The sequence below is a fragment of the Doryrhamphus excisus genome, linkage group LG3 (assembly GCF_037039965.1).
Source record: "Doryrhamphus excisus strain RoL-2023G ecotype Guam linkage group LG3, RoL_Dexc_Guam_v1.1, whole genome shotgun sequence".
Lineage (NCBI taxonomy): Eukaryota > Metazoa > Chordata > Actinopteri > Syngnathiformes > Syngnathidae > Doryrhamphus > Doryrhamphus excisus.
The window spans coordinates 12036101-12063722 of NC_136359.1; the positions used below are offsets into that span (position 1 = coordinate 12036101).

A 27622-nucleotide genomic window follows, 5' to 3' on the forward strand; every position below is an offset into this window, starting at 1 on the left:
TGTTCGATTTACTCGCTTGTAAACGTCGTGAATGTGTAATAGCGCTCGTTTGACTGGCTGCTTCTAAATTTGCTTCTTGAAAGGTGGGGGTGAGAGCCGTCAGTGTCGGTGAAGTGGTCGTAGCCGCCGGGATATGTGAACATTAACGAGGGAAGTAGGAAATTAACTGGCTGGTGAGATGTGGAGACGCCTGCAGGAGGACAAGTGGGGTCACGACATGGCGGAAGACGACGATTAGAAGAGGAAATTCAACAAATAAGTGATTACTAGTGGGATATTTTCTCTTATCACACGGTGTAGACTTTTACAAAATTATTGCTCCAAGAATGGCGATTTGCCGAAGGTCCGAGGGTGTTTACACTCGGCTAGCCGGCTACTGACTGTCTTTTACGCACAGGAGAAAGAGCCACACTTCACTCTTTGTTTCTCGTTTTCATGTGGAGGAACTTTCTAATGCCTTTTTAATGATTCGAGACTTGAGCAAGATGTACCCTCCGGCGCGGCATCCGGTAAGTAGACAAAAAAGCTCATATTGAGGAGCCGTGATCCTCATGCGTAATCACTTTGGTTCGAGTTTCCGTGCCACTGCGCGCTAGCAAGAACAATTGGGCTCATTGACATACTTCTGTGTCCAAAAACAGACATGTCAAGGAGGCTGAGAGGAAACGTTTGTTGTCTTGACACTCGCATTTCAGCTGTCTTAGTCTTCCCTCTCTTTTTTTCTTCTTTGATTCTGTTGGTTCGGTTTGAGGTCGTGCACCAGCCTGGACAGCCGTTTAAGTTCACTGTGTCCGAGTCCTGCGACCGGATCAAGGAGGAGTTCCAGTTTCTGCAGGCACAGTATCACAGGTGAGTGTTTGGAGGAGGGAACAGGAGCGCATTTGTTGTCCAACGGCTTGTCATGGGGTGTTTTGGACTATTAAACCATATTTGTACTATGGAATTAAATCAGTACCAAAATCCGAAATGTGGTCCGAAATGTACAATAAATACAAATGGTCTCCTCTACTGTTCCATCCTTCCATCAATCCATTTTCTACACAGCTTGTCTTTGTTAGGGTAGTGACTAACGAATGAGCTGGAGCCTATCCCAGCTGACTTTGGGTGAGAGGCGGTGTACACCCTGGACTGGTCACCAGTCAGTCACAGGACACACATAGATAAATATAGATCAATTTAGAGTTAACCTAACATGTATGTTTTTGGGATGTGGAAGGAAGCCGGAGTACCTAGACAAAATCAATTCAAGGAGCGGGAGAACATTCTAATTCCACACAGAGATGGTCCGAACCAATTCCTCGAAACCTGTGCAGCCCACATTCTAAATAACAATTTTCCGAACTACTATTGTGCTAACGTGAGAACACATCTGTCCTAGTTTCATCAATTATACCACCAGTGGCTAACCACAGGTATACCTTATCAACCTCCACATTGCACGTCTCCCTCTGCAAGAGCAAGAGGTGTGAAATACTTTTTTAGCCAACATGATGAAGTGTGAAATACATTGCCTGGAGGCAGAACCCGCAAGCGCCATACCAATGCATAATAATCACCTTGCACCTCTGGCCGCTATCATGCAATTATTGCCCAGTCACCTGGTGACTGTTGGCCAGTGGTTCTTTTTTGTTATATTGATTATTAAAGAATTTTTTTTAGATGACGATGTGCTGTTGGAAAAGAATATGTGCAGGATTTTCTGTTTCCTGATTCTGTGGGTCCTTGTAATTCTTCAAAATGCTGCAACGGAGGACTAGCATTTAATAATAATAATAATAACAAAGCACTCGGAATAGTTTGCTCCTTAGATGAAGAAGTGAAATAAAATTGTAATTGTATTTTGTTCTCTTTCTGCTATCACAAAACGGAATTATGTTTCTTTCAATAAAGCAAAAGCTTTGCTTTTGAGTATTTGTACACCTGTGGCTTTTACTGTATTCACATAACTGCAGAAAGTATCAGGTAGCTATTAGAGGGAAGGCATTTATTAAGTGTCATGTTTTTATTTCTACAATATATTAAATATTCGATAGTTTTAAAAATACTTTCCACAGGTCTTTGTCGCTTTATCATTTTTTTTCCTCTTTTTGTCCGACATAATTTCTGGGGGGTTCGTCAGGTTTTACTCCACGGATATAACCAGCATTTTCTTTTTGACCTTTACTGCAAACGTCAGCTTTACAGACACCATGTTTGCTCTGCAGGAGTAAATTTAGTAGGAGTACATTTAGCAATTTTTATAATGTTTTATTTAAAAAAAAATATATATACGTATATAAATATCAATATGGGGCTTTAATTTTGTGGCGCAGTGTGGCGGAGCATGGCGCAGCCCTTACAGTGGTAATTTGGTCCACCACCTTGCACAGCTGATTTTGTAATTTGGTAGACTGCACTGCGCCAAGATGGGCGTGGCGACGCACCAGGGGAGGAGTCCACATTTTCAGCTCGGCACAGTGAGAATTCCGTGACAAAATAGCCCGCCAAAGGTCTATTCGGGGCGCAGGCGAAGCGCAGCCTGCGTAATGGTAAATTGGCTGACAGGCGCACAGTGCAGACACGTCACCAAAACCTCACAGGCAGATTGTTCAGAGTGTTGCACACATTTCAGTGGAAAAAGACAATGCCAGCTTTAATTTACATACTGACAGCAGCTGAAAGTATGATGCCAACCGGAGCCAACTCTACACTGGGGCAGGGTGGTGGGCGTGACGGGGGACAACGCCCTCCTAAATAAATGGCTTGTACCCCAAAATCAACATTTTACAAGTGAAAACTCTAAAATGGAGGAGGAGGAGATACCGCGAATATACCATAAAGGCTCTCCTATTTCGCAATGTAGAACAGGGATGCTGGCGGAAAAAAATTAAGATGCACGGATTAGCGTGATGCTGTGTTTAATGTAACTGTCAGGAACAGATGACATGTCCACGAGGTGGCATGTATAGTGAATGACGTGCATTTGATGCACAGTCCAGTTTGGCGCATTTAAAGGCAATGAGAGGCGTTTATTTGATTAGGTAAGATGGGTTAAACCCTTCTCTCCTCCCTCTTTGCCACTTGCAACGGTGGTAGGGATGGAGGCGTGGGTGCACGGTGCTGTACCAGACTGCGCTGCTCACGAAAGTGCGCTGGCCACACCCCATTGGGGCGGCGTAGACAAGGCCTGGTCTACGAAATTAGAGCCCATTGTGTCTGTTAGAGTGTAAGTGGTTATTTAAGGAAATGCAGTACAGGTGGTCCTCGGTTTATAGTGTTCCACGTGTTAAGTACGTGTTCGCATAAATGAATGAAAAACTTATGAAAAACATAAATGCGAGACTTGCTGGAGAACTTACAGGGCAAGAATACCCTATGTGCTCAATATGCCGGTACATGTATCAATGGCTTGACTCTCACAACCATGACTACAAATAAACATTTTACTATAAACAAGCTACTGTCGGCCAAACTGCGCCAAAACAACATCGGCCGCAAACTCAGCGGCCACAGCCACACACAGTCAGAGCACACATCACATTCACATTCACAGTCCACATAACTCTTCAACACTACACTACACATAACTGCCGGTTCTGCTAACTGCTGATAACTGCTGATCCTCTGAAAGTGACTACAATAACCAAGTAGTGCAGTAGTCTCATTATTGAGATGGAAAGTTTGTATTTTATGTTGTTCTGTGTACAGTGTGCGTGACTTAGGAGTTAATTTAAGTATAATTTAGGGGTAAGATACGACTTGCACCAAAAGTCGACTTACATCACTGACAAGGAATGGAACTCATGGGACCACCAGTATTTGTTGCAGTCCGCTGGAAAAGTTTCCAAATAGTTAAAGTGCTTAAAAGTCCTTAAATTTGGACTTGAAAAATGACATACATGCCCTGTCTCTAGTTCCTGTGTCTCTGGGATTACATCGAAATTCAGTGGCATATGCATCATTATTGCACGTCAGTATGTTCCAGAAAAGCCACAGACATCCGCACAGTATGGTTTCTCTCCACCGTATTGGTGTGTCAGCATCCTCACTTCACCTGCACTGATAAGCTGACTATTATCTTATAAAACACTCACACTGTTAAAGAGTCCAAGTGGTAAGTGGAGAGCTTCCTGTCGTAGACATCAAAATAGGAGGAAAGGGTTAAGCTTTAGTGTAACCACACTTGTGATATGGATGTTTGTTGTATCGTAGTTATTTTGCCGATGGTGCAGTTTGGGCCTTATGTTGAGGTTTGTGTGGTTGACTATTGATCCGTTAATTACTGAGACGTACAGTACGTGCTGAGTAAGTGTCTGCAGGGGAAGCTGGTGAGATACGAAATGCCACATTAAAGTAGCAGGATGTGGTTGTGCACGCTCTCGCCTTTTGCATCCTGAAATTGTTTTTCTGACGTTTACATTGCAAAGAGTTCGCGGAATGTGTCGTTGCACCTTACACTGATTTCTCTATCTACTTCACAGTCTGAAAATGGAGTGTGAGAAACTAGCAAGTGAGAAAACGGAGATGCAGCGACACTATGTCATGGTGAGTTTCATTCCCTAAGCGTGTGTGTGGAATTTTTATCGATGCAAAAAAAAAACAGAACCACACAGGCCACTCGTTTGTTTTACCTTGCTCTGCTCTTTGTTTTTCAGTATTACGAAATGTCATATGGACTTAACATCGAGATGCACAAACAGGTAGGAAATACTTGAGTTGTAATGTGAGGCAGAAGTGTTATTTGTGTCAGAAGGACACTGTAAAGGACGCTTTCAAACACTGTTACATTGCGTTTATGGATGTATAATTTTGGTGTGTGTTAAAAACAGCTCAATTTTAATTGTGGCTTGTTCATATTTAGGACATCTTTTGTTTAAGGAATTATGGAAAACATTAAATTTACTCACATTTCCACTATCCTCTAACTGGGCTTTCATCCACTGATGTTTTGGATCTCCTGTGAGACACATTGATTTCTGCGGAATTGCAGAATTGACTAATAAAAACAGAATCATCTTATTGTGAATGAAATGCTGTCATCGTGAAAAGAAGGACTATTTATGTGGGGAAGTATTTAGTCGTGGCGGAATCTACACTAACCCTAACACTAACCCGCCACCCGAAGTAAATGTATTGAAACTGCAACATTAAACTCAGCGAAAAAACTGTCTCACGAAGCTAGCTCGGTTAGCTTAGTTTAGCAGAGCATGCTAGTGCAGCTGTGTGTGCGCCTGTATGAGTTTCTTGACACGTGTTATGTTTAATCACTTTAGTGAGACACATTTATTCTCATCTTAACCTTCAAGACATTCTCAACAAACACAACACACTTCCGACCTTCAAAATAAGAGCGATGTTCGCCAAATCCCGTCAAATTGTGTAAACAAAATCAGAGTTTCATAAAAAAAATATCTTGCATTAACGCCACCATTGGAATTGCATACGCCGTCTTTTTACCACAAGCACAGATATTAACAGTTTGTCAGGGATTTGTGTGCAGAAGCTGAAATCCCAATAGAAAAATTACAGCTGGGCAAAATGATGAATTGCACCAATAAATGTAAGGATTTTTGCCTTTAGTTAACATTTTATTTACTCTCACAAAAGTGCACATGCTAAGTTGGTGAAGTAAATGTAAAATGTATAAAAAGTAACTCCAAAAAATTGAATGGATTACATAGGGCCTGAATTATATTTGTCTGCAACTCAGATTAGACATAATTGATTCATCTAACAAAGAATGATTGTGAAGTATTTGGTCGATTGTTGTGGAATATTTGCGAATAAAAGCCAAAATAGAGTGCACTACTCGGCTTCAACCAGCAGAGGCGCTGTTAAGTCTCAACTACATTACAGTTTAAAGAAAGACAACATGTCGTCAGCTATGGGAGGCTGAGCTAAAGCCATGCTGGTATTCCATGGAGCATTATTCTGCACAACCTAACACCGGCATGGACACAGGCATTCAGAACATTTGGGCAGAGTTTGTTCCAATCCATTAGAAATAATAAACTGTTGATTAATTGATTGTTACATTTTCCCATGGTGTGTCATGGAAGTTTCCTTTCAATTACCATATATTTAAAACAAACAGAAAGAAAAGCAGTACAGGTCAATTTCTCAAGTTTCTTCTTTATTTTCACTTGTGAAAAATAATTGTCATTTTAAATAAAAGGAAAAAATGACAAGTATTTAGCAAGCCTATGCATTGGGGTTGTTTTTTTTTGTTTTTTTTTTAGAGCAGGGGCCCATTAGCATAAATGTCTGTGTTAAGCACTCATCAGCTGCGAGGCGAAATGGGCCACGGCTAACCAGCCACGCATTCATCTGCAGCAAAGTGTGTGTGTCTGAGTGGAGTTGAAAAAAATGCTTTGCTATGCAGTATGTACAGCATGTCTGCTTGTGTGTGTTTGTATATGCTATATATTTACCTTGTGTGTGTGCGCGCGTGCATGTAGTGTGAATGTGTGGCCATGTGCACATTGCAGTTATTTATTCAATTCTGTGTGCACGCTGATGTTATATTGTGTAAATTTCAGAGTGTTGTGATTGTATATGACGAGTGTGTGCTTACTTCCACAAGGGAATGTTACACACACACACACAGCTTTTCACCGCCCACTAATCATGGTTACGTGATGAAATATGGGGTGTCCACATAAATCCTGCTGTCCGCTGCTGTTTGAGTCCCTTTTGTGTTTGTGTATCTATAAAGCCAAGATGGAAACAAATAGAAATGTGACCGTTGTTTGCATTCTATGGGCAGGCAGTCCAATGATTTCTGTCAGGGTGTGTTTGTGTGTCTTGTAGAATCAAATGATCTTTACACGATGTTTATGTGCGCAAGCCTCTGTGTAAATGTGTGTCTACGCCATCCGATATGACGATGCGACCTGCTGTCTGGATGCCGAGATTGAACAGGATGGTGTGGAGGGTGTCGCTGGGCCCCCCGAGCTCCAGTCCCATTACGGCAGATGGTCTCTCCCACCAAGTGAATCTCTGATATTGCTTGTTTAGCATTTTCCGAGGGTAATAGGCCCATTGATTTTTGGCTCTGCTCTCTGTTTTATTTACACAGAAGGGCCGCGGCGCCCGGGGAGGGCAATGTACCAACACTCGTTAAAGAGAAATTGACTTGTGGACCGAGTGCAGGCTGAGAAGGGAAGGGGGGCATGAAGGCTTTGGAGCAGGCGACTGAGCTACATGAGGACAGCTAATCAATTGCAAATTAGTGAGACTGAAAGAGAAATAAAGCAAGCGATGGACGGGCCGAGACGGGGAGGAGGAGAAGGTGGTGAGAGGCGGAAGTAATAAGACGCTGTGATAGTGAGGAATGGCAGCGTTCTCAAGCAAACCTGACAACTCATTTACAGCTGGTGGATGTGGGGGGGTGTTGGGGGGGGGTGGTGGGATTCATTTGGAGGATTTAACACTCTTTTAATCTGTGACACTTTGGGAGACGGCTCAGGATAGAAAATTAAAAACAACTTTAAATCATCTGAAATAACATTGGTGCTTAAACTGACCTGCTGCTATTTAAGAGGCGATTTTAGACCAGTCACACCAAACTTTTTTTTATTTTATATATAAGAAGTGTCAACAAGCTCATTGTGTTTTCACACTTACAGTTTTTTTTTGTGATTCAAATCCCCTGGTGTGGTTTTCTTTTCACACAGTAAAAAAATAATGAAAGCAACCAACAAACACACAATGTGTGATTGCTCTCTTTTCTTACTGGCTGCAAGAATGTAACCGGAAAGCATATTTTGTATGGACTAGTGAGTGAAATGGCACCAATAAACAAAACATGAAGCAAAATGAGTCTTTAACCGTAATCATTACTCTATTGACCCATATGTAAGATAATACTGAATAAGACTTATTTATTTTTTCAGTTTTTGTATAATATTTCTAGCTGCTTGACATCTTCCCTGATCACCATTATCTGAAAATTTGCATTCTCCACATCGTGTGAGTGACGGAAAGAAAAGCTCTTGTGTCTATATCATTATTCAAGTTATCACTCACTATTTCCTCTTTACATTCTGGCACCCAGAGCTGACCAATTAGAGAAGAAAGCGATGCCATGTTGGCATAGTTTTTGGTGTTCTTCGAACACATCAGCTGATTCGTACCAGAGAAAGTAAACAAGGGTGATGAAATTTGATGTGACATGTCGACTACTGCTTTGCTATTTATTTGCATTTTTCCATCAGTCTCCCAAATAGAAACACCTCTACCCTTGTGTTATGAACATCATCTTGCAGCTTCACATTCTGTGCAGCGCCCTTTCTTTCATAACTCTGTTTCCCTCCCTGCCTATCACACTCTCTTACTAACTCACACACTCCCAGCCAGCCAGTCCCAGAGGGATGCAGCCTTTATATAGTGAGGTCCATTAGGTGTATTAGCTAGTGGTGAAAAGCGGTGCTGATGTGATGCTTACAAAGCTCCACGGGGGAGATGGACATTTGATCTTCTTCCTGACCCAATCTGACTCCAGGGCAGCTGCCTGGTTTCATTTATCTGATGTGATGCTGTTACTGTGGAAGCGTTACCTCTTTCTGATGCTTTCAAGCGACATCCAGAGTGATAAGTAGCAGTCACAGAGTCGCTGTTGTTACGCTACAGAAGCTTGCCATCTTGTTATCGCCATGAAGCCATGGTGCTTTAACCTACATTGGCCCTGAGGCTCAGAACATAAAAACCTATCAAAACCACTTTTCTAAGCGATGACTTGGAGTTCCTTTGGAGTTGGACCAGTGACCTGCAGACCACACTAGTCTAAAATATTTTGGGGCCCAGACTGGACGCCTCCCATACTGTGTGGTTGTGGTACGGTGGCCAACGCTCTAAAACAGACTAGAGCTGTCCCATCTAGTCTGACTGGTGTGTGTCCCACTTTGCGCTTGAACTGATGAAGCCTGCTTGGATGGGAGGCGAAACGTCTTCTAAGACAACCTAAACAGTCCAGTTAGGATCAATTGAATACCCTGAGAATACGATAACCGAAAAACAGAAATTACCCAAAACACGCAAATTAAAATTGCTGCAATAGCTGTCTTCAAAGACTTAAAGACGTAATATTTTAAGGTGTTATACAGCAACCGATTTTTACGAGTGTTTAACAGAGATATTAAAAAGAGTACCTTTCGTTCCACAACTTCCTCCTGGGCATCCTGCTCATGTCTTCTGATATCCTCCAGGTATTAGTTTTTTTTTTATCTAGCAATATTTTTATTTGTGGTATTTTTTATGGTGTTTCTGTGCATGGTTTTTGATGTTTTTTCTTTGTTTTGTTTTTTGAATGCTTGGACATTGTTGCACGTTTGCCCCTGTCGGCCATTGTATTGTGGAAAGTTTGAATCAACTTCAATTTCCACAGAATTGCCACTCTCGATATGCCACAGAATGCAAGACTTGTTGATGAATAGTAAAACGTCTTCATTTGTACAAACACAGAAGTCATTACCGTGGATGCAGGGTGCTTTTTTTTATGCATGCAGGTTGCGGTCTTCTACATCTTTTCTTGTTTGCATGCACGCTGGGTTTGAATTGCACTTCTGGCACTTCCTTTGGGACAGTAGATCAGGCAATTTCCTGTTTTAAAAAAAACACCTGGCGGGGGTGGGGGTGCTTTATAATCTTTAAAAGCTAACCCTTGGGTTCAGTAAAAACATCTGATGAATACAGAGTAGCCTGGGGAGGTGTGTGCATCTAAGGTGTGTGCATGTACCACTCTGCAACAGAACTTGTGTGTGTGTGTGTGTCCACTCTCATGGCCTCTGGCAGCTTGTGTTAGCGCTGATACCAGAACTTCACCTCTGTCAAGGTCATAGACATAAATCAAGTAGTTTAAGGTGAGATTTACGCCCCCCTGCATTAAGTTTGTGTTAAACTTTTGCTTACTGTTACTTTCATCATGCTGTTTTGCACTTCAGTCACTTTTCAAGTCACAAATCAGGATTTTGGTGTATTTTTTTCCCCCCATATAGTACTCCCTGAGATACTGTCAACAGCCACAACTTTAAGTACACCATGTAGTCGATATAGGAGCGTATGCCTCTCCAGACATTATAGTTATATTTGGGGCCCACGCATGAATACAACTAAGATATTTATATATCAAAAACAAGTCAGAGCTTTTCTTCATGTCGCTCACAAACAGCAGTAGCTGCCAAGGAAAAGTACTTCAGAGGTTGGTAGAAAGTTGGCAAACAACACAGGAGGACATACGAGTAATCAGATATTTCTATTGTTATTATGTTATTGCCTTATATTTGTGTCAATACAGTAATTGTTATCAATTAATGGTTTACCTGATCAGGTCAAGCAGCATAGAAAATAGATGGATGGGTTTTGCCTGATTGTTCATTGCCTCGAGTCAAAAAAAAAGAGTGCAATACTTGGCTGCAACCAGCAGAGGTGCTGTTGATTTCGTCTCAACTCGAAAGCAGGCTGGAAAATTGATTTACATCACTTCTGACCTTCCCATTCTCCTTAATGACACAGAGATGGGAAGAGGAGCCAGAAACATCCAGAGAACGATTCTTCCATTTTATTCATATATTTGAAAAAAATAATTACATACATATTTATATTGCTATATCAATTCCTACCTCTGTTGAAGGCAGCATTATTGTACACTCACGTGTAGCTAGCAAGTTTGAATGTAGTAAATTGAAAGATATTTTTAGTATGTTATCTTTACACTGATAAGTAAACTCAAAGTCCTTCCGCCACCACTTTGTACTACTAATGTAAAAGCTTTCAACAACACAGTATACATCACATTCTGATAGCACATCAACTTGCCATACAGATATTGATGACTATTTATGACACTATTTACTACATCAAATTGCCAAGATGGGAGTATTTGCAGGAAGTGCGCCAAATGTGTTTCTCCTGTCAGTCGCTTATGTTTATGTGCCCACTTTTCTGTCTTTCAGGCGGAGATTGTCAAGCGGCTGAATGCAATCTGCGCCCAAGTCATCCCTTTCCTCTCTCAGGAGGTGAGAAAGAAATGCCTGTCGCTGTGAGTTAAGGAGGAGGCGGGTGAGAGAATATGGGAGAAAAAGGGAGGAAGGAAGAGTGTAGCGTGTGGTAGATGGCGAAGAACAACAGACAGCATGAACGCACATGTGCGCTCGCATGTTCACCGCACACACACATGCGCGTGCACACACAGAAATGGATTATCCTGGGTTTATCCCCCCCCCCCCCTCTCAGGATAGGCAGATATGCTCTGAACCTATTAAATGTCTCCCACTAACATATGCAGGAAAGAGTGTAATTTGTGCTGTAATGTGTGCAGTGTTTTAGTAGTATGTTTACTATGGAATGCTTCTTGTGTATGTGTGTGCATTTAGCAGATAAATCCCTCCTCTGGAGGAGTTAAAAGTGCCTGTGTGTGTGTGTGTTTGTGGAGGGGTGGGAACAGCAGAAAAGTGCGAGTGTGTACTCCAGAACTCTCCTCCAGATTAGCCCTGGATTAGGAGGGTTTAGTGTGGATTAGAAATAATGGTATTAGACAGCAGTGCCGCTGCTGCTTGCTGCACAGCCCGGAGGCCCACAGAGGATGGAGGCAGCGAGAGGAAAAAGGCTTTTTACTGTTTTGTTTGGATTCACAGCCACGCTCGCTGGGCATGAATGTGAAATGTAACACAATCACATTAGCACCGCACTTTCATCCTATCTGCATCTGGAAGTGTTTAAGGAGCTTCTTTTATTTTGCGTATGACATTAATGATATTGTGCTTTCATGCTGCTTTAAAAGTACTGTACACATGCTCCTCTCTGAGTTAGCACTTTATCGTGGTGGAGGAGCTTGCATGTCCCGAGGAGCTAAATTGTCAGGAGGCTTTTATGCCCCTGGTACGGCCAAGACAAACAGCTCTTAGGTGAGGGATCAGACAAAGGGTAGCTCAAATAGACTCCTATGACAAGCAAAATATGTGGGCCACTGTTTCCCTTGCCCGGACGAGGGTCACTGGGGCTCCCGTCTGGCTTGCCTATGGCCATGAGCTTTGTGTAGTGAGTGAAAAGGACAAGATTGCAGGTACAAGCGTCTGAAATTAGTTTTCTCTGTAGGGTGGCTCGGGTCTTCTTTAGCGATAAGGTGAGAAGCACTGTCATCCGGAATTGAACCTCCGCTCCTCCGTATTGAGAGAAGCCAGATGAGGTGGCTTGGGTATCTGGTCAGGATGCCTCCTGCACAAGCCTGCCTGGAAAGGTATTCCTGGCATGTCCGACCAGTAGGGTAAGAGACCTTGGGGAAGACCCAGGCCACATGGGAGAGACTTTCTCTTAACTGGCCAGGGAATGCTTGCTTAGGCTACTACCCCCACAACACGACCTCAGATAAACGGATGGACTATACATGTTTTTCTATATTTTGGCTTATTTCTGTTATGATATAGGATCATTTTGCATGTACACTGACTTTGCACAACACTTGTACCATGTCATGAGACCAAATGCAAGAGTATTCTGCTTATACAAAGACAGCAATGATCAGTTTGTTTTGAATTTAGAGTATATCCTATGGGGCGGATATGTTTTATTTGAATTACTCTGACATTTTGTTTGTTTGCCATAGCAGTGTCATATCATTAACCTTAGGAGGGTGAATATGTATACATTGTGGTAGTTTACAGCCACAGTGTATACAAAAAAGTTTCTTTTTTAAAAATTGTATCTGTCGTTCACAATGGTGTTAGAAATCATAAAGTGTTTCTCATATTTTGCCTCTTTTAATGTAGTTAAATAACCAAAATATGAAAACGCATAATAATCCATTGCAAGTGACAGCAACAAGAATAACCAAACAGTTAAATTAATACCTTTCTGACAGTGTCAACAAACAGCGCAGAATTGTCTGTGTTGTATTCATTCTGGTTCAGTATAAATGATGACAAAAAGCAATTATTATTACAACAAAGGAGTGATACGATGTCATTTGTGCTAATGATTTACTGTCATCATAGTGGTTAGACTTATTATTGAAGGATATGTTTCACACAGGCAGGCTAGACGCTGGAACTACACACTTGTTCATTTCCCCACCTGATAAGCTCTTTCATCTCTGGCCTACTTTCAGTTGTTGCTCCTGGATGAATCACTCACACTCCATCTGGATCTCTCTTTCTCTCCATTTCCCTGTCAGGAATACTAGTAGTGTTTGTTGTCAGCTAATGATATCGATTTGGTAAAGTTTAGCTACCATTTAATGTATTGCCTACAACGTGCATAACGGCCATCATGCCAATCTGTTCTTGTACACTTTTATTGGTAACATTTGTTACCCGGCTGTGTTAGGAGCAAGTTACATACCGTCTCCTTAATGGTTGGCATAATTAGGAGCTGTACCACAGTCCCTGGAGGAGGTAAAAAAATCGGTAAACAGTTGTTATTCACAGAGGTCACAACATTTTTAATGCACTTTTGTCAACGTTGTGTCGAACACTAATTCCTCATTGTGTGTCTCAGCATCAGCAGCAGGTGGTGCAAGCAGTGGAGAGGGCCAAGCAGGTCACCATGGCTGAACTCAACGCCATCATTGGGGTGGGTATTCATTTTTCTTGCAGGCAAACATTTAAAGCTCATACTGATACATTTATTTTTCCACTGCAAAATATTCCGAATATTCAAATTCAGAATCCAAATGTATGGTATACAGTCGTCCCTCACCATATCACTCTTCAAATTTTGGGGTTTCACTATCACGATTTTTTTCAAATAATAAATCATTGTTGTTACATAATTGAATACGGCATACTATTAGTCATAAAAAATAATGTTTAAGCAATTTGTATGTAGTTTTTGCCTAAATGATGCATTTCACATGTAAAAACAGTCCCACACTGTGCTCCTTTATAGGAATTTAGTTTGGAATTTGTTATTTTTTTCCCTCCCCTCTCCTCTTGTTTTCCTTCATCCTCCTACTTCATCTCCCAATCATCCTGTCTTGTCTACCTCTTGTCTACTGTATATTATGTTGTATATGTATGGATGGATGAAAAGGAAATATGCAATTTCCTCTTGTGGGACTAATAAAGACATGTCTCTCTTGCTCTCTAAATGACTTAGTGAACTAAAATACAAACATAAGACAATAAATAAAAATGCATCGGAATACATGTTGATATATAATATCTACTCTGGTCGCTAGGTGTCAATAATTAGTCAGCAATACATTAGCCATCACAAGACGTCCCGGAAGTAAAAAGAACACGGAACTCTCCAAATGCTAGCATATATGAGTCTGTATTATATTATATTTTCTGTTTATATGTCTACTATATTGGGTAATAACAGTGTAAAGGTGACTATAGGGGTGTTATTTAATGTATAGAGGGCTCTAAACTCTTTTTCATCTGAAAATAGCTTTTCTATGCTGTAAGTAAGACAATATGCCATTAAAAAAAAAAGAAAATCCTACTTTGTGTGATAAATGATAAATGAGGGATGACTGGGGGAGGGATATATGTTCTATCTGCTCTTTCGTTTTCCCCACTTGTTCAAATGAAGCATTAATGGCTGCCTCGTTGTGTGTGTGTGCTTCAGCAGCAGCAGCTCCAAGCTCAGCATCTCTCTCATGGCCACGCCATCCCTGTCCCGCTCACACCGCACCCAGCAGGCCTTCAGCCCCCTTTGCCCCCTGGTGCCGGTACTGCCAGCCTGCTGGCGCTGTCCTCTGCCCTGGGTCATCCGCTGCCCCTCAAAGATGAGAGGAAAAACCAGGACAGCGCCGAAGAACACCCAAGAGGTAAACCTTCCCTTGAATGTGTTGTTAAGTTGATTTTGCGGAACACATGCTCAATTTGCTCACCAGTGTACAAACTCATTTAGAGGAAGATTAGAATATATTAAGATGCTTTGATAGTTTGAGGCGTCCTGGTTTAACATGTTCTCGAGCTACATGTTTACAATTTTAATGAGCGTATGTTGATTGAATGCAAACAATGAATGAAGTTCTAGTGTTACCTCATGTTGCATCAGACAAAAACCCCTTTATCTTTATTTATTTGTGTGTGTGTGCTTCGTAGTTGTTGACATAATTATGCTGCCTGGTGTTTGCTGCTCATCATGAAATGTTTCCGTTTTCTTTCTCTCGTCATCTCCTCACAGAAAGAGACTCAACTAAGGTAAGTCCTTTCAGTCCTCTTACAATCTGTGACTTCATGCATCAATACAATAGCAGATGTTAATATACATACATCAATGAGGCAATGAGCAATATTGCACTTATTAGATGTACGTTTTAAGCCTGTGGTTACTCAAGCTAGTCTAGTGTTTTTTAAGATTTTGCAATGTGCAAATGGAGACAGAGAAACTTAAAAGGATGATGGTTAGTGAAGGGAGGAAGCGCCAAAGACAAACATTACAGCTTGTAGTAATTAGTCCCTTAAGCTGAGCTTTTTCCCTAGGCAAACATTTGGTTTGGTGAATACTCAATGAGCAGATTAGCATTTCTTTATTCTGGCAGCCTGTGCTCGACTCGACGAACGCACACACTATTAGGAAACATGCACACGCACGGACACACTTTGCAGGCTGCATGCTCCCTTGTGTTTGGGAGTAGGTGGAGACAGGAGGAATGCTTAATATGTTATCTCCTGCCCCCCTCCATGTAGTCTATCCTCCTCCACATACACTCGCAACAGTAGGCACTGTGATGGTAGTGATTAGCCGTGTGTATATGTGGGTGCATATGTGAGGTCTTCTGGAATCAGTGACAAAGATTGGAAGACCAGAATGATGAATGCCTTTCATTAGTGCCCGGTGAGAGAACAAACACACACACGCACACACACACACACACACACAGTTAGAGATGCTCTTTGACATGGCGGCCAACAGTCACTTCATGAAACCAATAAGCCCCTTGTCAGCGGTCTACAGTTGCCTTGGCAACAGTCCACTGGGTACGGTGTGTGTGAAATGCATGAGCTTCTGTGGCGTAATGTCCTTGGTGTTAGCACCTTGCACATTGACAACGCGACGTGGGCGTAAACAGTGACATACGATGTGTTGGTCTGCAGTCACATTATTGTTGTGGTGTGTTCAAGGACTGTAGGTGCTCAGGTTCCTCGTCGTTGCTGATACTTTAAATTATTAAATGAAGTTAATTCTAGGTTTGTTTTTCAGGCTTCAGCAACATTTTATATTCAGCTTCTATAGCAATATAGAGTTACTATACACTGAAAATAGTTAATACAGTTAGGTCCATGGACACTGACACAAGTTTTGTTTTTTTACCCTTTTACTGAAACATACTCCAAAGATGGTGATATAATGGACATGGACATAAAGTGCAGACTCTCACTCAGCTTTTGAGGGTATCGACATTCAAATTGGATGAAGGGTTTAGGAGTTTTAGCTCTTTAACATTGGCCACCCTCTTTTTAAAGGGACCCAAAGTAATTGGACAATTGACCAAAATGCTATTTCATGGGCAGGTTTGGGCAATTCATTCATTATATCACTATAAATTAAGCAGATATAAGGCCTGGAATTGATCTGAGGTGTGGTGTTTGCATTTGGAAGATTTTGCTGTGAAGACAACATGCGGGCAAAGGCGCTCTCCATGCAGGTGAACCAAGCCATCCTTAGGCTGTGAGAAGAGAAAAAAACCCGTCAGAGAAATGGCTACAATATTAGGAGTGGTAAAATGTACAGTTTGGTACATCTTGAGAAAGAAAGCAGGCACTGGTCAACTCAACACAAAAAGACCTGATGGCAGAATCATTTCCATGGTGAAGAGAAACCCCTTCACAACAGCCAGTGACGTGAACACCACTCTCCAGGAGGTAGGAATATCAATACCCAAGTCTACCATAAAGAGAAGACTGCACAAAAGTAAATACAGAGGGTTCACTCATAAGTCTGAAGAATAGAAAGGGTAGATTGGACTTTGCTGAGAAAGATCTAAAAAACTAGAATGTTTCTGGAAGAACATTCTTTGGACAGATGAAACCAAGATCAACCTCTACCAGAATGATGGCAAGAAAAAAGTATGGCGAAAGCTTGGAACAGCTCATGCCCCAAGCACACTACATCCTCAGTAAAACACAGGGGAGGCAGTGTGATGGCTTGGGCCTGCATGGCTGCCAGTGGCACTGGGTCACTAGTGTTTATTGATAATGTTACACAGGACAGAAGCAGCCGGATGAATTCTGCGGTGTTCAGAGACATTCTATCTGCTCAGATCCAGTCAAATTCAGCCAAATCGATTTGGTGGGGTTCATAATACTGATGGACAGTGACCCAAAACATACGCCAAAAGCAACCAAAAGCAAAGAATATATGGAATATTCTTGAATGGCCAAGTCAGTCTCCTGATCTCAACCCAATTGAGCATGCATTTCACTTGTTAAAGACTAAACTTAGGACAGAAAGGCCCACAAACAAACAGCAAATGAAAGCTGCTGCAGTAAGGACCTGGCAGAGCATTGGAATGGAGGAAACCCAGCGTCTGGTGATGTCCATGAGTTCAAGACTTCAAGAAGTAATTGCCAGCAAAGGGTTTTCAACCGAGTATTAGAAATTAACATTTAGTTTTTGGTTATTTAATTTGTCCAATTACTTTTGAGCCACTGAAATGAATTGAAATGAAGGGATTGTGTTTAAAAACTGCTTTAATTCCTGGCATTTTTATGCAATCTTTTTGTTCAACCCGCTAAATTAAAGCTGAAATTCTGCACTTGAACTACATCTGAACTGTGTCATTTCAAATACATTGTGGTAGTGTACAGTACCAAAATTAGAAAAACTTTGTGTCCGTCCAAATATTTATGGAACTAACTGTAGACCTTGCAGTGAACATGTATGTCGTGTAATTCATACAGTTGGTGTTATTGTACACACATTCAAGTGTCCAATAGGCAACGCCTACTCAAGTGTGTTGACTATCAGATGTTTCTCAAATTAATTAAAGTGATTATATTGAACTGTCTGGCACTGTCTGACAGTGGGTAGAGTGGGGGTCAACTTGTCTCATCAGTAAAAATTAATTCCCCATGATGTTATTGAAAGAGCTAATCTCCAGGCTAATTAATCTAATCACTGTGGAGAGCATCAACCTTCTTCAGTGCACTTCCTGACATCTCAACATTGTTTACACACACTCACACACACACACAGGGAGCACTAAAATGTAAACATGTGCGAGTGCTGCAGGCACACACACACTCGGGGAGCACTAAAATTTAAACGAGTGCTACACACACACGCACACAAGCGGCAAACCTTGCTCCACCCTCACAGAATCCTTGTCATCAACACTTGCATCACGGCAAAGGGCAGCGGAAAGGTTGCAAGCGTGAGTTAGTGGAAAGGTCGAGTTAAAGGTCCTGCTTCTTTTCTCTGCTCTCTGTTAGTTGTCTGCGGGGTGAGAAGCGTTTCCCGATGAGACGGCAATTGATGGGCAGTGAGTGATCAGGACAGATGGCCATTGAATTGAACATATTTACGTTCTTCCGTAGTACAACTATCCAAAGAATTCCATTAATGGAACTCCATGTTGATTATTTTTCTGGTCTCTATGTGTCAGTAATGTTACATTGATGAGACAATAGCCACCGGGAAGTACGCCGTTAATGCAGACGTGTGAGACTAGTTTGTAGTATTTATGTGTAAGAAGGCTTATTTTCTATTATTATGTGTACTATATTGGGCCGTACAAGTGTAATGGTGACTACAGAGGTTTTATTTCAGGTCCCGAGGGCTGTAATCATGGTAAAATAAAAAAAACATATCGTTTTCTATGCTCCAACTATGCGTGGGTATTCTCCGGGTACTCCAGTTTCCTCCCACACACCCAATAAAATGTTAATTGGGGATTCTAAATTGCCCATAGGTATTAATGTGAGTGCAAATGATCATTTGTCCAGGGTGTACCCCACCTCTTGATGGGATAGGCTCCAGCATACCCCTAAGACCCGTATGAGGATAAGCGGCACAAAAAATGAATGGACAGGATGGATGAACCCTGCTTCGCGGAAGTTCACTTATCTCTGTCTGGTTTGGAACCAATTAACTGCAATAAACGAGGAATGACTTGGAAGTGGGCAGGTGTGGGTGGGAGTGGCTGGGCAAACCCTAACGCTTACTCTAACCTGGCAATTTTCGACCTTAGGAAGCTATTTAAGAGCTGTAAGACAGGCGGAAAGCTATCTTTATGTAAGGGAATGTTACAATGGAGACACCGGATGTGGAGTTTAACACCCAAAACTCACCTCTTATGCCCTGCTACCCTATTGACAACAGAAAGGAATGTATCAGAACCTTATGCAATCCGGGCATCATTGTGATTAAACTGCATAAAGGTCCTGATGATGGAAAACCTTATTTTGTACATTCTCCATGTCATCTTATGTTCAGTTTACGGCTGTTATTACTTTCAGAGCTCATCTGTGTCTCCGCCTGCCACTTTTCGGACTGGAGAGAAGCACAGGGGTTCGGGTGATTACACCGCCGACAGCAAGAAGCAGAAGACAGACGATAAAGAGCTGGGCTCGACACGCTACGTAAGTCTGTCTTGTCATATACGGTACTTAAAATATGAACTATAGAAGTTAAAACATCAATTTCATACTACGCTTTCCAGGAGAGTGATGGCGAGAAGAGTGATGACAACTTGGTAGTGGACGTCTCCAATGAGGTATGCTTCAGTATCATATTTAGTGCTATTTGGTGTTTGGAAATGAAACAAATGAACTGAAACTCAAAAATCACCCCAGGATCCAGTGTCTCCCAGAGGAAGTCCCGCCCATTCTCCCCGTGAGAACGGTTTGGACAAAAGTCGACTGCTGAAAAAGGATGCACCCCTGAGTCCTTCCTCTGTCGCTTCCTCCAGCAGCACACCTTCATCCAAGTCCAAAGAGATTAATTTGGTGAGTCATTTGGGTAATTATATCCTTCTGATCTTCTGTGTTTCATTTCTCTCGGTAAGTTGCTCTTCTTGTTGGTGATTTTAGCACCACAGATAAAACCTTCCCAATTAAATTTTGTGTGGAAAGTTTATAACAGTAACACCCCCATCACTTTTCAACAGCAATTTTTAGCATGGCATAGCTTCTAAACGGACTATACTATAGAAATGAAACATGAATGTACTTTTGATTAGTTAGTGTACAGCTTGTACTGCAGTACAGGTTTGTTGGCAACACACAGCCATTATTATCTGGCAACACAAATGAGTACCAAGATAAATATGTAGAGCTTGCAGTCAAACATTGCGGTGGTAGTGTAATGGTGTGGGGTTGCATGAGTGGTAGCATGTGGTTCAGTGAAGCGGAACATGTAACATAATAAGGAGCCCAAACCGAGGCAAAAATATGGGATAAATTTTTTTACATTAACCGAAAAACATGGCAACTTGGGTGGGCACTAACCGAGGTTCCACTGTAAATATACGTACACAGCTGTACAATCTGTACACTGACTACTTTAATGTATATTAAACTTTTGTGCTTTAAGTAAGTATTAAATATGAGATTTAATACTCAATTGTTTTAATTTTTTTTTTTTTGGAGAAGAATGAAAAATCCACAACACCTGTTTCCAAGTCCAGCACACCCACCTCCCGCTCTGATGCACCCACACCCAGCAGCACCACCACCCTGGGCCTGAGGGCGGCACCCAGTAAGCCATCAGTAGTGGAGACACTAGGTAGGTAGTGTTGTGTAACGTAATTAATTCCAACCAAATATATGTGCATAGACATTTTAGACCTGATTCTGATCTATTCTTGTTGCAGCCCCGGGTCTCCGCACACCTCTGGCAGTGCCGTGTTCGTACCCCGGTCCGTTTGGAATGGTTTCTCACCTTGGCATGAATGGCGAGCTAAGTGGAGCGGGGGCCGCCTACACTGGCCTGCACAACATGAGCACTGTGGCTGCAGCAGCTGTGGCCGCTTATGGACGCACACAAGTAGTACGCAAAACAGTACCCCTTTGTGTTTGTATTAGAGTCATTTTATATCAGCAGGTAGTATACTGATAATATGTCTGTGTTTGGGGCACCTGGTCATAGCAGGAAATAAAAGTTGTAGAAAATAAGGAATAGTAGCTCTTCTGGGATAATTTGATGAAGAATTTAGATTAATGGAGGTGTGTCCACAGACTTTTATGTTAGAGCAGTGATTCCCAACTGGTTTTCAGTGGGTCGCAGGGTGTGTTTGCCAAAAGAATAGGGTGATGGTGGGTCCCACAGCCAAACCAGTTGAGAACCACTGGTCTGCAGCGTATGTCGTATTGTTGAAGGTAACCTTCATCTTCTCTAGGTTGGATTTGATCCTCATCATCACATACGTGTTCCTGGGCTCCCTCCAAACCTTTCGGGCATTCCAGGTGGAAAACCGTATGTTTCTTTTTATACTTATTTCCACTTATTTATACATTCCCTGCCACCGTTTACTTGGTCAAATGTGACACAATGTGTGATGTATGTCTTTACTTTAGAGCCTACTCCTTTCACGTCAGTACTGACGGACAAATGCAGCCGGTACCTTTTCCTCCTGACGCTCTGATCGGCCCTGCTATCCCACGGCACGCGCGGCAGATCAATACACTTAATCATGGGGAGGTGGTGTGCGCTGTCACCATCAGCAACCCAACACGTCATGTTTATACTGGCGGCAAGGGCTGCGTCAAGGTGTGGGATATCAGTCACCCAGGAAACAAGACATCTGTGTCACAACTAGACTGCCTTGTGAGTCACTTCAATGACCGTCTGATTTGTGGAAGTTGGATATTGGTTTTTTTTAAATTAAAATACGTGTCTGTGCCACCAGAACAGAGACAACTACATCCGCTCGTGTCGACTGCTCCCTGATGGACGGACGCTCATTGTCGGAGGCGAGGCGAGTACTTTGTCAATATGGGACTTAGCGACACCGACTCCACGGATCAAAGCAGAATTGACCTCCTCGGCTCCTGCGTGTTACGCACTGGCCATTAGTCCCGACTCCAAGGTGTGCTTTTCCTGCTGTTCTGATGGAAACATAGCCGTGTGGGATCTTCACAACCAGACTCTGGTTAGGTAGGTCACACATTCTTCACTATACATATCTAGGTCACTGGGGGGGGGGGGGGGCGGCAGGAAGAAGTGCTGTCCACCCTGGACTTAAATTGCATCCTTTCCGCAAGCTATTTCTGATGCTACATCTATTGTTGAGAGGTAGGCTGCATGGCGGAGGAGTGGTTAGCGCGCAGGCCTGAGACCTGAATTCGATTCCTCCCTCGGCCATCTCGGTGTGGAGTTTGCATGTTCTTCCCGTGGGTTTTCTGCAGGGACTCCAGCTTCCTCCCACATTCCAAAAACATGCCTGTTAATTTAATTGGCGACTCCAAATTGTCAATTGTCATACAAAATTGTATGAATGTGAGTCTGAATAGTTGTTTGTCTATATGTGTCCTGTGATTGGTTGGTGACCAGTCCAGGGTGTACCCCGCCTCTCGCCCGACGACAGCTGGGATAGGCTCCAGCACCCCCGCGACCCTTGCGAGGGTAAGCGGTAGAAAATGAATGAATGAATGAATGTATGTTGAGAAGTAAACACTTTCATTCACCATTTGCCATCCCAAACTTATTTCACGGCTCACTTCCAAATGAACAAACCTCATTATATGAAACATATTCATTCATTCATTTTCTCCGCTTATCTTCACGAGAGGCGGGGTACACCCTGGACTGGTCGCCAGCCAATCACAGGGCACATATAGACAAACAACCATTCACACTCACAATCATACCTATGGACAATTTGGAGTTGCCTCGCCGTATCCACATATCCACTCGGTCATTATTTGTCATTAAGTGTAGCTGTCATGTTTGAATAGAACACATACTGAATCCGTTGCGGCCGCCGGAAGTATTCCGCAAGATTGAAATCCCTGTTGTAGGTTCACACTAGCTCCATGCGGTGCAGCTTCATCTCTGGCAGAGGACACAAAATGTATTTAACAATGGACATCTTTGGTCTACCGTACTTTAGAAATTCAGCTATCACTCCTGTTTCTTAGATGTTATCTTCACTCAAAGGCAGCTTCTTTGGCTTTGTGTTTGTCTGCAGGCAGTTCCAGGGCCACACGGATGGAGCAAGCTGCATAGACATCTCCAATGACGGTACCAAGCTTTGGACGGGAGGTCTGGACAACACCGTCCGCTCCTGGGATCTTCGAGAGGGTCGGCAGCTGCAGCAGCATGACTTCACCTCACAGGTACGTCACAGTCTTCAGCTTCTTCAGTGAACATTCAGTAACATAAACATTATGAACTGTACTTGCAGATCTTCTCACTGGGCTACTGTCCAACTGGCGAGTGGCTGGCGGTGGGGATGGAGAACAGCAACGTGGAGGTCCTTCATGTCTCCAAACCTGACAAGTACCAGCTTCACCTTCATGAAAGCTGCGTGCTGTCACTCAGATTTGCTCACTGTGGTGAGTCAGTTGTTGTTTGCTTGTGTTTCTTTTGGCCATCATTTGGGCAGTTGTGTGGTTGTCGTCGGCTCATTAACTGTGCTGTCATTTGCAGGAAAGTGGTTCGTCAGCACAGGAAAAGACAATCTGCTTAACGCATGGAGAACCCCGTATGGAGCCAGTATATTCCAGGTAACTGTGGAGGAACGTCAAGATTGCATGCTGCTGACAAAAAAAAAACTGTAGAGATAGCAGTAAAGTTACAGTGAAATATACACAGAGGAAAAACAAGACATTCAGATGGAGCTCAGGGTGGACCGATTCTAGTGATATAGAGAAGAACATAACGATCTGCTGAAGAAAGGAGATAGAGAAAGGACTACAGCGACAAAGGATATATAGCGCTAGAGAAATAGTGTCCAAAGTGCAGTCCAGGGGCCATTTCTGGCCTACAGCTCACTTCATACTGGCCCACAGCTTATTCTAACAATAAAATGAAATGTCACCCATAAGAGAACAAAAAGGATGAAAAGATTAATTGTAATGGTAAGGGAACAAGTTTGCTTAGTCCCCTTTTGACACAATGCTGAGATGTAGGCTGTTTTGACTTTGAATCTATAGCATCTGCAATTGAATTCTTCAGTATTTGGAGGATTTCCACACTGACATATTCCCCCTCCTCGCCCCCGACAGTCCAAGGAGTCTTCTTCAGTGCTGAGCTGCGACATCTCCGTAGATGACAAGTACATTGTGACGGGCTCTGGAGACAAGAAAGCGACTGTCTATGAGGTCATATACTAAGAGAGGGGCGGAGTCATTCTTCCAATCCTCTCATCCTGTTCAACGTGGCCAGCCCTGTGTACATTATGTATGTTTGGACTTTTTCTTGAACTTTTTTTTTTTTTTTTCTGGTCTTAAACTGTTCTGAACGAAGCACACATTTTTTTTAATGCGTGAATGTCAAAACACACTGAGCATATGTTGATAATTTATTTTTCACACTCTTCTTTTGTCTTTCTGAATGTGTTTGCGTGGAAATTCTTTGCATTACCTATTGCTGCGTGTGCATGGATACTATCTCCTGCCTCGCACATACAGTATCGACAATATATTGTAGGAACTAAACACGATTGGAAGCATATATATATATATATATATATATATATATATATCAATGTATACAGTGGAAACTTGGTTTTTATGATAAAACCTAATTGTAAGAAAACTGAAATAATCCAATTCATCTGTTGTAGACACCCATAAATGTTAACACTTACATATAAATGAGAAATAAATTATAAAATAAATGGGATAAATTTAACATCACTTTTACCTTTTCTTGAAGTCGACATAGAGAGATATACTTTGCTTCTAGTTTTTGATTGAATTCAATAGTGTTTGTCATTTATCTTGCCTTATTTATCAAAACGCTGTCACTCATGTTATATCCAACAAGGCACGGACAAGCACTCGCACTCGCACTCGCACTCTCACTCTCACACAGAGCCTGATCCGCCAAGGTGTGTATGGGAAGAATACGAATAATTGTTGTCGAAAACCAAGGTTCCACTGTATTTCATTTTGATTGTGTTTTTTCCCCCACGTAATTAATACTCAATTTACATTTTCCAACTGTTGAGAAAAGCGTAAAAGTTGAATTGACGGCAAATGCTTCCTAAAATTGTCTTCATTTATTCACTATTGTGAGGAGAAAGTGCTTATTTGTTTTCTTCCAGGATTGAAGCAGAAGAAATGCGAACAAACATAGCTGGAACCACTCCAGCACAGTAGTTCAATACAAATAATTATTTGTATTGAACCACCCCCTCTAATAATAATTATTCCAATAATGCCTAAGTTGAGATAATGATGCTGATGTTTAAACCATCTTTACTTCAATGAGAAGTTTGCAAAACCTCTATAGATAAATTACAAATGTTTTTTTTTCCCCCGCCCACTCACAATAATCTCCTTTTAAATGTGCAGTAGTTTGTGCCTGACATTCGGAAAACCGATTTTTTTGGTTTATTTTTGTCATAATTCGAATACGATATCAAACCCGGTTTGTGTGTCTGTCTACCTCTTGGGCGTATAATAAGTCTGCCCTCTGTGCCCTCATTAGTGAGCGGTTTTTACACTTTTGGTTGTTACCCCACAGTTAGAAGTCTGCTTTCTGTTTAATGACACAGCAGCTCTCCTCCAACAGCACGTGGTCTGTGACATGTCTATTACTCGTCTTGGACTTGTTTGTAGAAAAAAAAACAAAACAACAGTGCCTTTATGCTTCTTTGTTGGACTGATGGATATTACTGTTATTTTTTTGTGGGGTGTTGCGGCAATGGAGGCTCCAATTCAAGTTAAACTGTAAAATATTTTCTTTTATTCCTCGTTTTGCATGTGAAACACACCACTATATACGTAGTTACTGCTGTGTTATTAGTGGTTTGAAGCATGGTGTCATAGTGCCTAAAAAACACTTTCACACAACATCCCATAAACCATGTGCTAAACTATAGCTACAAAGAAGCATTACAGCAACAGCCCTGCAATACAAACTGTGTGATTACTGTTTGGTTGTAATGCTTTATTCATGATTTAGGATTTCAGGGTAGGCTTCTTAGGCAGGCTTTTACAACCTTAAGGTCCAGATTTTCATTTTCTTCATTAAGTTTATTACTTGTATGCGTCTTATATTCTTTGTTAATTTATCAGTGTTATGGTGATTGAGTGCCAGGGAGGAACCCGATTCCTGATTTGGGCTTGACGTTACAAAGGTTTTTGGAAATCATGTCAAAATGGTCAGTTATTATTATTTTTATTCTTTTTTTTAGGCATTTCATTACCTCATGGTGTCCTGTAGAAAATATATTGTATTTCCGTGAGTCAGTTGGTTTACTTGTCACAGCAGTGTCTCAAATGGAAAACATGGCGGGAAACAATGTGCTCTTTTTTCTTCATCAACCCTTTAAAATGCTGCCTCATCTTTAAAATCCCCCCCCAAGCAAGCAGTCTCTTCCAAAAAAAGGATATAAGAAAAATACTGTGAAAACAGTTATAAAGGTATTACTGTTAGTATTTGGGATGTCCGATATTGGCTTTATTGCTGAAAACCGATATCGTCCAACTCTCAATTTCCGATTCCGATATGTGTAACATGACATATCTTCTGTGGTGGAATGAACACATGTGTGTTGTATGCAGCATTTTTTTAAATATCATTTTTCATGATCGGGAAAAAAATCCAATACCGATATCAACCCATATTGCACTGATAATTATCGGACATCCCGAATTATTATTATTTTCTATTTGCGGTTGTTACTTTATCTTCACAGATCTGTGTTGATGTTTGACATGTGTAAACATACAATGTTCAAGCACCATAAAACTGAAATCTAAGCAAGATTAGATATCTCAAAGCAATGTACAGTCGGCCCTCGCAACGTATTCTGCGTTAGACATTCAGAAAACTCATTGAAAGACATGGCATGTAGTATTCTACACTGACCACTAGGTGTTGCTAATGTTACATAAGCCACCACAAGACCATCTGGGAGTTATTTTTTCTGATGATGTTTATTATTTTGGGTATTACCAATGTAAAGACAACAATAGGGGTGTTATTTCATGTTTGAAGGGCTCTAATAGGTTGTAAATAGGTTTTATATGATCTTACAATGAAATTATTCCATTTATGAATTAAGAATCACTTATCAAGTTTGGGTCTGGACCCAATTAACCTCAACAGGGATAACATTTGAACATACTGCGATAGTATTATATCCCGCCTCTTACTGCTTGCATGCACTGACCTAACACACGTTTGTCGTTTTTAGTATTAGTACTCGCGAAAATAAATCACCATTGGTAACATATGCTAGCCGATATTTTGTGAATTTGGAGCAAGTTGCATACCATCCAAGTAAAATATCTACCATCATCTTGCTTTGCCACTCAAATGTTCTTTTTCTGTTGACAGACGATTATATCTCAAATTTCATGAAGTATTACTTAAAGATGTAATAGAAAAATGAAAAGTGCTTACTTCTGCTTGATTTCTACTTCATCTTGCTTAGATTTCAAATTTTTTGCTGACAAACTACCATCATTCACACCTTTTTCTTTTATGCATTTGGATGAATATGTTACTATTTTGTTCCACTATTTTGATACAGTCAAATGCATTCACTAATTATGAGAAATGTTACAAAAATGGT

The 27622-nt window shown here is 41.6% G+C and overlaps 1 protein-coding gene across 5 annotated transcripts; it reads left to right on the forward strand.

The window, feature by feature from the left end:
- On the forward strand, positions 1-26963 carry LOC131128152 (transducin-like enhancer protein 4). Of its 5 annotated transcripts, none has more exons than XM_058070743.2 (20): positions 1-509; positions 752-849; positions 4461-4524; positions 4635-4679; positions 10932-10994; positions 13471-13545; positions 14548-14749; positions 15112-15128; positions 19389-19511; positions 19592-19645; positions 19725-19877; positions 20520-20655; positions 20744-20919; positions 21269-21345; positions 21447-21696; positions 21779-22026; positions 23060-23207; positions 23276-23426; positions 23521-23597; positions 24099-26963. In XM_058070743.2, the coding sequence occupies exons 1-20, from the start codon at positions 465-467 to the stop codon at positions 24204-24206; spliced, it is 2310 nt and encodes a 769-aa protein (XP_057926726.2). In that variant the 5' UTR covers positions 1-464; the 3' UTR covers positions 24207-26963. The 5 variants fall into 5 exon arrangements, with proteins under 5 accessions (XP_057926726.2, XP_057926727.2, XP_057926728.2 ...); XM_058070744.2 differs by having other exon boundaries at positions 20523-20655; XM_058070745.2 differs by having other exon boundaries at positions 14551-14749.
- Positions 26964-27622: the final 659 nt, after the last annotated feature.